Source organism: Ipomoea triloba, chromosome 15 (genome assembly GCF_003576645.1).
Source record: "Ipomoea triloba cultivar NCNSP0323 chromosome 15, ASM357664v1".
In the NCBI taxonomy this organism is placed as follows: Eukaryota; Viridiplantae; Streptophyta; class Magnoliopsida; order Solanales; family Convolvulaceae; genus Ipomoea; species Ipomoea triloba.
The window spans coordinates 5,749,791-5,760,058 of NC_044930.1; the positions used below are offsets into that span (position 1 = coordinate 5,749,791).

At 34.7% G+C, this 10,268-nt stretch overlaps 2 protein-coding genes and 1 non-coding gene across 3 annotated transcripts; 2 read left to right on the forward strand and 1 right to left on the reverse strand.

The window, feature by feature from the left end:
* Positions 1-1,488: 1,488 nt before the first annotated feature.
* LOC116007622 (rop guanine nucleotide exchange factor 7-like) lies at positions 1,489-4,468 on the forward strand. Its single transcript, XM_031248344.1, has 7 exons — positions 1,489-2,038; positions 2,139-2,255; positions 2,372-2,526; positions 2,685-2,759; positions 2,846-3,136; positions 3,217-3,573; positions 3,680-4,468. Exons 1-7 carry the CDS (start codon positions 1,489-1,491, stop codon positions 4,187-4,189), a joined length of 2,055 nt encoding a protein of 684 aa, XP_031104204.1. The 3' UTR covers positions 4,190-4,468.
* Positions 4,469-4,561: 93 nt separating this feature from the next.
* Positions 4,562-4,633, reverse strand: TRNAP-AGG. The gene has a single exon. It is a non-coding gene; the product is annotated as a tRNA-Pro (tRNA).
* A 3,324-nt stretch (positions 4,634-7,957) lies between these two features.
* LOC116006333 lies at positions 7,958-9,195 on the forward strand. Its single transcript, XM_031246663.1, has 2 exons — positions 7,958-8,333; positions 8,939-9,195. The coding sequence occupies exons 1-2, from the start codon at positions 8,000-8,002 to the stop codon at positions 8,953-8,955; spliced, it is 351 nt and encodes a 116-aa protein (XP_031102523.1). The 5' UTR covers positions 7,958-7,999; the 3' UTR covers positions 8,956-9,195.
* The last annotated feature ends 1,073 nt before the right edge of the window (positions 9,196-10,268 follow it).

The window sequence follows — 10,268 nt, forward strand, 5'->3', positions numbered from 1 at the left end:
AGTAGCATGAAGTAAATGCTTCTCAAATTTAATAATAATAATAATCATTATTATTATTAGTATTATCAATCTGTTAAAAAAAAAAAACTCACATTACATTTTATAAGACTAGTTATTTGAATCTACCATTGCACAAATATGTGCCTAACAAATTATTTTGTCTAGTATATAATACCCAAGTGAGAGGTCACAGGTTCGATTCCCAGTGGGGACGTTAGCTCTTTGTGCTTCAGTAGGTTAAGAAAGTATGTATGGACAGATTCTACATTTGTAACAGAATCAATAGTATTCAAACAAAGAATAAACATTGGACCACATTAGTTCTTATGCATTTCATGTGTATAACAATTAGGGAATTATAATGGTGTCATGTTGATAATATTCAGTATAATTATTCATACCATACTCGATTCTACGAATACTATTAATATCAATGTAAATAATACTCCGTACTTAATACAATCATGTATACTATACATACTCATCATAGAAAAATTAATAACAACAACAACTACAACAATACAATTAATTATAGTTAAGTAGATGCTAAGTAATTAATTTTGAATTTAATTAGTATGTATTAATAAGTGTACCAATATTAGGAATGCAAAAGGTCATTTTGTAGAAACAAAGAAGCATTATTTATGCTTGCAAAAAAAAAAAAGCATTATTTATTTATTATTATCATTTAAGAAAATGGTAAAACAAATTAAAGAAGGATTTCTACTACACACACTCCCAAATTCTACTCCATTACTCCTACTCCCTGAGGTGGCAAATAGACATTGATTATTTTTATCATGTGGGTTCACAGAAAAGTGTCTACATCACAACCATGTGAGAGGGAGTGCAAATTGGGAGTATAAAGTGAGAGTACACCAAATATTTTCCTTAAAGAAGCATTTCAAGATTTGTCCAAAAGAAGCAAGAAAGTGTGATCATAAGCAAGCTGCAGCGTATCACCAAATTATGAAAACTTGCAAAGAGTGGACCTCTTAGGTATCCGTCGCTTACACGATTCCCATCACCATATCTCTGCTTCTTGGTGTAAAATTTTGGGACATTTTAGAGCTGTTTAATATATACTTTCTTTCAAATAGAAAACTAAATATATTATAATACAGAGTGTGCAGTAATCATGGCAGAGCCGTTGTTTAAGCAAAGCCCAACAAAAGCAACAAAGGCGAAAGGGACAGAGGCTCCCCATTTAAGCAAAGCCAAGCCCACAAAACCCTTCACTGCCTGTCTGCTTCCCCAAGTCTTTAGAACTTGTGTTGTCTCTTCTGTATCATTGCGGTGTTTTCACAGATAATCATATTATAGTCTATCTCTTCTCTGCTTGGTAGCTTCAGAGTTTCCTCTAATCATTACCATCTTCCACTCTTTTATATTTTTTATTTTGAGGAAAAAAAAAAGGGATTCCAATGTGGCCATTTTCCTTATTTTGTACTTTTACCCTTCAGAAGACATGGTTGAAGTGGAATCCTTATGGATAGAGCTTTCTCATGCCAAGAACAAAGAGAGGGCACTCTGGAATTCCAGCCACAGCTCAAGCATTTCATTCCTCTCAACTGCCACACCACTACCCCCAGGTCCAAGAACACTTCCCATTTCTCTGCATTGAGGCTTAGACTTCCAAAATCTCTCAAGAATCTGTATCACAAGGCCAAGGTGAACAATGGGTTTGGGTCAAAAAGGCATCAATTTGATGGCATTGTGGTGAGCAACTCTGCTTATTGTTCTTCCCCTTGTTTTCTTGATGAAAAGATGGAGACTTGTGCTGAAAAGCTTGAAGAAAAAGTTGATTTTGTTGTTGGGTATGGGAATGAAGAGGAGGAGGGTAGAGAGAGCTGTTCTGGTTCTGAGTATTTGGTGTCAGAGGCAACTCTCAATGAAGAACACAGTAGCACCGATTCATGTTCACCCCCTTCCATGATTTGGCATATTCAAGAAAATGAGGATTCTCATGTCAATGAAGAAGTAGAGAAACCCAATTTGGATAAAAGGAAGTTCCAGAAACAAGGCTCCAGTTTATCAGGTCTGAGTTTCTAACAATTTTTGTATTTCTGCATACACTGTAATTAGCAATAGGTCTGAGTTTCTAACAATTGGATTCCTTAAACCTGTGTTTCCTGCAGAGGTTGAGATGATGAAGGAAAGATTCTCAAAATTGCTGTTGGGAGAAGATATGTCTGGTTGTGGCAATGGGGTCTGCACAGCACTGGCTATTTCAAATGCCATTACTAATCTTTGTGGTATGCTTAAATTTGTTGTTTAGTTTGCTTGTTTTTGTCATATGGATTGAAATATTGAATTGGTGATACTGTAAAAATGCTGCCTTTGCCTAATTTGCTGTTTTTCATTCTGTTAGCTACACTTTTTGGACAAATTTGGAGATTAGAGCCTTTGCCTCCTGAGAAGAAATTGATGTGGAGAAGAGAAATGGAATGGCTGCTTTGCATTAGTGATCACATTGTGGAGTTGATACCCTCTTGGCAGACATTTGCAGATGGAACTAAGCTTGAGGTAGTGTTAGGTCATGAATTTTGGGATATAATTTCCTACAACAATTTGCTATTGTTTAATTCGATTATGAAGTGTTGTATTCCTGCTAAATCTGGACTCACATGTGAATAAATGAACTGCCAAATCCATGTTTAAATATTTTGCTTTGATTGTTATAGGTCATGACCTCTAGACCGCGATCAGATCTTTATGTCAACCTACCAGCTCTACGCAAACTGGATAATATGCTTCTGGTAAGATATGCGTTCTCTCGTGTCTTGGCAAATGCATTGTTTTTCATTGTGTGTGTTTATCTGAATTCTAGCCCTTGTGTTTGAAGGAAATTTTGGACACTTTTGAGAATACTGAGTTCTGGTATGTGGACCAAGGCATCTTAGCCCCGGAAGCAGATGGCTCATCGTCGTTTAGAAATCCTCTCCCCCGCCAAGAGGAGAAATGGTGGTTGCCAGTTCCTCGAGTTCCCACTTCGGGTCTCAGTGAAAAAGCACGAAAACAGTTGCAGCACAGGCGCGATTGCACGAACCAAATCCTGAAAGCTGCAATGGCCATCAACAGTAACGCTTTAGCTGAAATGGACATCCCTGAATCGTATTTGGAAGCACTTCCAAAGGTATGCAGGCCCCTCGGTATAAACATTACTCGGTTACAAACGCCTTATTGTAACTCATTGTGCTTCTAACTTGATTACAGAATGGCAAAGCTAGCTTAGGTGATCTTATCCATCGCTATATCACCTCTGATCAATTCTCGCCCGAATGCTTGCTTGGCTGCATTGATTTGTCTTCTGAGCATCAAGCACTGGAAATAGCCAACCGGGTGGAGGCCTCGATTTATATCTGGCGCAGAAAAACCCACTCGAAACCCCTACCTAACACACACCGATCCAATTCCAAGACATCGTGGGAAATGGTTAAAGATTTGGTGATTGATGCAGATAAACGTGAGGTCCTTGCAGATAGAGCTGAAAGCCTTCTGCTTTGCTTGAAGCAACGGTTTCCCGGTCTTCCTCAGACCACTTTAGACATGAGCAAGATCCAATATAACAAGGTTAGCCTTATTGCCATCCCATCCCATCCCATATCATTGTAAATTTGTAATTGCTTTTAGGTAGTCGAAACTTGAAATTCGTGCTGACTGAACCTCGTTTCTATAGGATGTTGGCAAATCCATACTCGAAAGCTACTCCCGAGTTCTGGAGAGTTTGGCTTTCAACATCGTGGCACGTATCGATGACCTTGTTTACGTGGACGACTTGACCAAGCATTCTGATCAATTCGTGCCCATATCGAAAGTAGGCATCATTGCTCACAAGAGTGCAGGGACTCCCCTCTCTGTACCAGTCTCTGGCACTCCATACAAAACCGCTTTCTCTACACCTAGCTTCTCGCCCTCCCAGCGTTTCAGTCCTGCAAAGGGAGAAAGAGAGAGATCACATTTCCTCGACACCACCAAGCTCCCTCATCGCGGATTTGGGGTGAAAAAGATCTTGACAGATTATCTGAGCATCGATTCCAAAGGTAAGGACTTTAGTAACAATATGAGAAGGTCTGATTCGTTGTCCAGCACTTCCCACGAGATATCAGCGCCAGAATCAGTTCGATCTTCTGAGTGTTCAAGAGAAGTTATCAGCCCGTTTACGCTTGGTTCAACGGGGGAGGACTGAAACCAACCGAGCTTCTCAACATGTTTCTATGTGATGTATCCTCTTACTATATAAGCTAGCATTTCTAGCCATTCAGGCATGCTCCTTTAATTCAAATACAGAAGTGTTAAGTGTACTTGACTAAAAATGCTACTATATTATTTAATTCCCTTCTCGTCGCGATTTCATGATAATTATAGGTATGTGGTAGAGGACGTGTAATAAAGTTGTGTATATTTCATGTATACTCTTGTATCAGCCAATTTTTTAGCAAAAAAATATTATGTTTCTGTGATTTTTTATCAGCAGGTTTTGCCATTTTCATGTTAGATGGTCCAATAGGGCAAGCTCTTTGAGCAGTGCCATTCAGAGCAAATGAAAAATTATAAAAAAGGGGCATTCCGAGAATTGAACTCGGGACCTCTCGCACCCTAAGCGAGAATCATACCACTAGACCAAATGCCCACGTTGATACCCGTTTTACATTTATTCTTTAAGACTAAAGTTATGATTTTTTATTTTTATTTATTTATTTATTTTTTTTACCGAACTATGGCAAATGATACTGTATATCACTGATAAAATTGATAAATATTCATTTCTAGTATATTGAAGGTTCATTAAATGTACCAATATTGAAGGAACCATATATTTGGCATAGATAATTTGTAATTGATCATATGATACTATTTATAGCATCTATCATGACCTATGATTCTTTACTTAATTAGTTAACAATTTGATTTATAACCAACTATACTTGATATATTCATATATTTAGTTGTAGTTGATACCAAAAACAAAAGTCATAATTATACTATATTTATCCGATCCGTTCATAAAATGTGTTATAGTAAAATTTTAGTTACACACCTTGATTTTATTAGTGAAAAGAAAAAAAAAAAAAAACACACACACACACAAAAACTCTTGACTATATTGTTTAATCAATTTAAGCATACATATTACGTCAGTATGATAAAAAAAAGATTTAGAAAAAAAAAACCTAGATAACTTTGAAAAATTAATGAGTGGAGCAACTTAGAGTGCTTAACTAACCTTGTTTACATTGGCAACCCATTAACTTAACTTCACCAAAACTCACTATCATATTGAACATAATGGTATGATGAAAATAAAGCACGTAGCACTTCATTATCTCTTGGTTTCCAAGGAGGATTCCACTTATGCCATTCACACCTAAATGTGTATGGAATAATATAATAATATCGCATTAACCAATAATAGAAATGTAGCTTGATTATAATCTAATCCAATAATAAAAATTAATAAGTGTGAATGAAGGCTATACCCTCTATTTATGTTCGTTTTTCCGTTACTTTTTTTTTAATATATATACATTATGCTATAAGAGTTGTACTATACAATATTTTGGACAAACATATTCATATCGTTATAACTTCCGTTATCTTTTCCACTATTGTTACCATACACATGTTAATAATAATAATAATATATACACATTATATATATATTGGAGTTATATGTTAGTTATTTCCTAAAATATAAATTTTAAATTTAAAAAAATGTTTCACATTATTATTATTATTATTATTATTATTATTATTTACAATAATATAAAATCTAAAATCTAAATAAATCTAAAATTTTAATATAAACTTATAAATTACTAATATTGGCCACCTATTTTTGTGTATCGCCTGCACATAGAAAATACTAGTATATACTATAAATAAAAAGGAATAGTAAAAATCAATTTATTATTTTATTTACAAAAATATCAATTTTCTATCAAGTGGTGAATTGAAACATGACTCTCGCACTTGAATGTCACAAGTTTAATTCTTGCCAACCTCTCTTGACCAAGCCCTTTATACAAGGTATTCCTATAGTTTACTTCTCATGTGTAATTTATGCGATATAATATCTTCTATTCCCCTCATCAAATACATACAAAAAAACAAAACAAAAAAAACAAAAAACAAAAAACAAAAAACAAAAAAACAAACACCACTATCTAATTGGGATTCTCCTTAAAATTTTCTAAAAACTCTTTCTTACTATGTGTTTTTCTATTAGTGCTTCTCTATTACAATATAGGTGTCAATGCTTCCAAAGCTATAGAAATGTCATTGAGCTATAAGCTACTTGACAAATTTTATATGTTATGAATTACAATGTCAAGTATTTATTGGAACATTGAAAATTGAATTAACCACCTACCAAATTCGTATTTGGTGAAGTACATATTTCCTACCAACCAAATACATGGACTTTATATTGCCTAAAACTTTTATAGACTGTTTGGTACACATGAAACTCCCATGGCAATTTATATCATGGACCATAATCCACAAAGCATTATAAATCTTATATCAAATGATAAGATACAAAATTCATACTCGTAAGGTACAAAATTTCATAACACAAGATAAAAAATTACTATGTACAACACAAGATACATACACATGTTATATATTTATTTATTTTTTAAATATGATTTACGTACATAATTTGTGTATATAGGCACAAAATTTTACAATCTAAGACACAAAAATTCATAACATTAGACACAATTACTAATTTGTTTCAGGTACAGAATTCATACTCTTAAGGTACAAAATTTCATAACAAAAGACACAAAATTTACAACATAAGATATATACACATGCACCAACTAGGATTCACAATGTACTATAAATCCTGATTCATGGTATAAGGATTAACTCTCATTTCCCGGAATTCGAATTTCATAGCTCATGGAGAAGGAGAAAAGTGTATATTGATAAATTTGCCAAAATGACATTTTAGTCTTTAATACTTATATTCATGTTTATCAAAGAATGAAGAATTCTTCCTTTATTTCACCTTATTCTTTTTCCGCAAAATTACAATTTATTTCTCCTAATCGCCTCCGCAAATTATATTGTGGACCATGATCATGGCTGATACTACAGTTTTGTTGAACAGATAGTGCAGCTGTGTTGAAAAGATACTGCAGTTGTGTTGGAAGGAAACTGCAGTTGCGCGAAATAGAGACTGTTCATCCGTTCAACACAACTGCAATATCCTTTAAACACATATGCAGTATCCGTTCAACACAACTGCAATATCAGTTCAACACAACTGCAGTTTCAGACGGATGATACGGTCTCTGTTCCGCGCAACTGCAATTCCCTTTCAACACAACTGCAGTATCTGTTCAACATAATTGCAATATCATCCACGATATACAATCATTATTGTGTGGAGATGTGTGGACCATACTATTAAATAATGCACATTCAATATAAAAATAATGTACATTCAGTATAAAAATAATGTACATTATATTCAGGGGATGTACATTATTTGTGTACTGAATGTACATTATTTTTATAGTATAAAAATAATATACATTCAGTACAAAAATAATGTACATTTAGTACATTAAAAATGTACATTTGATTATGGTCCACATAGCTGTGTGGACCATGGTCCACGCAATAATTTGCCCACGATATAACTACTGAGTCGCCTCTTCCCACCAAAGGCCCATTAGCATTTTTTTTTTTTTGGGGGGTAAATATTAGCATTTTATTTTGGTAAGATTTCCCATCCCACTAATCAATTATCATCCAGATAATTGCCATACCAAAATAAAATAGAAATCCACCCCAAAAATGCTAAGGATGTGGTGCTAAAAAAAGTACTGTGATTTCTCGAGTGCTCTATCCATTACGACTTAGTGCCCAAAACAATGATTCTTTTAGGCCATCTTTTGCAGTATAAATACGAGCAAATATAGAACAGATCATATCAGTGCAGTGTAGAGTGTGATATATATATATATATATCTAAAGATTAAAAATGGAGGCACAATTGAAGGTTTTTGTTGGGTTTCTTGTTATAGTGTGTGTTATCGGAGCAGTGAGCGTGGAAGCGGCGGGGCCATGCGGGGACTCATCTCCGGACGACGAGGCCATAAAGCTGCTGCCGTGTGCGGCGGCGGCGCAGGACGCGAAGGCGGCGGTTTCCAGCAGCTGCTGCTTTCAGGTGAAGAAGTTCAGCCAGAACCCGGGCTGCCTCTGCGCCGTCCTCTTCTCCGACATGGCTAAGAGCTCCGGCGTGAAGCCAGAAGCCGGCATTACCATCCCCAAGCGCTGCAACTTCGCCAACCGCCCCATCGGCTACAAATGCGGACGTGAGTTTCACCTCATCATCATCACTTTCTTTTTTGATACATTAGATTTTTCCCAACTTAAACCAGACTAATAGACAGGACAACAAGCCAAATACCTTGTGGTCCAGTGACACCCGATTACCCCACATGGGAGGGGTTGGTTCGAGTCTCAGTGAAGACGATATTATTATTGGCTATAGTTCATTTGGTTGCGAAAGTAGCTATGAACAGGACAAGGCGGGCCAAAAGCCACCAATAGCTTTACCCACCCCTTCCACTTAAACTCACTTAAACTCTTTGTCTCAGTCACTTTCCGCCCTCGCGGACAGCTCATCATATAATTTCTTTTTTCAAAAATCTTATTAGAAAAGTTATATTATTTTTCTCCCTTAAAAGTTGATTAACCAAACACTTATATTGATTTTTTATTTTTCTCCTTGAAAGTTAATTAATCAAACACTTATATTGATATTTTAACCAAGGCAAATATCTAATAGTGGTCAAATAAGCCAAAATTGACTGATAAATTAATTATTTTACCAAACAGGGCCTTTATATACCTTTTCCATCGTTCTATATACACAAACTGAAGATTGATTTGTGTTTTTTTTTTGGGTGTTTTGCAGCATATACCCTGCCATGAGCGCAGCCTCGGGTTGAAATGTTGAATAAATCACCTGCAAAAATGGGTTTTATTAATTAGTTGCTGGAGTGGTGATGCATGCATGAATTGAAAACAAGTTTGATGGGTTGATTATGTACGTAAATGATATTATGCATGCCCTTCTTGGGCAAACTATGTATGTATGTGCAAGAATAAGATGATTTCCACCCTAATCTATGTAAAGCGACCAGAATCCAAATATGAAGTTTCTACGGCTCATAGCTACCTACCAAAGTGAAGGATAAACATAAAAGATATCAAACAGAATGACCAATTCCAGGTTTAACCATACATGCATGATTATTGAGTTATATGCAGAGATGCATTTGATTAACTTTCCACATTCATCTAATAAATAAAAATAAGAACAAAAAGCTTAGAAGATTCCAAATGCATAAAAGCGATCCGAAGGTGCAACCAAGTAGTATATCAAACCTATTAAAGGGTGTCACCCATAGATAAATGCATGAGAGAGAATTATATGGGTTGATTTAATTAGTTAACTGGTTGAAATCAATATTTTAATCTTGACTATTTGATAGGGATGAATTATAACTTAATGGAAAAAGAATCAACTAAGTATGTACTTAAATCAATTGAATAGTAAAATTGAGTCATCTATTGGAAGGGAAAAAAGAATTCAATTGACTTTACATGCATACTACTCAGCAATTTATAGTTGATGATTCGACACTTATTTGGCACTAATCAACCTTTTAAGTTTACTTTTTACAAAGATAATGGTGATTTGGTCTGACATAGAAATAAAAAACACTAGTCATAAACACAACACAAGTATAACTAGCCACTACTATTCGCTAATTATATTCATGATTGTCTTGAGATAAGGCAATCATGGACACCTTCGTCTTTGAGGTTGGACCTTCCATGGCTGCCTGTCCTCATTCGTTGTATTTGTGAACAACCACCGACGACTATCTTTTTTTGTGTTTATGGTAGAATTTGTACTTTTTTTGTGTGTTTATCGTAGAATTTGTACACTTAATATTCACGTAAACATAAAAAGGTACTCCGTATATGTTAATCATATTAGTGATAACTTGCTGAATATGTAGCATTTAAATTCAATTTCACTTTTTTTTTTTGTCAATTTAAAGAGATTGGACAACTTCTTTTTGTTAAGAGTTAACCAATTTAAATTAAAGGACTTAGATAGAAAAAAAAATTAAATTAATTAGGTGACTATCTCATTTAACATTATTTCTTAATTTATTCATGAACACGATGTATTATTATATATTTTCTCAATAACTATAGGTTTCTAAAAGTAT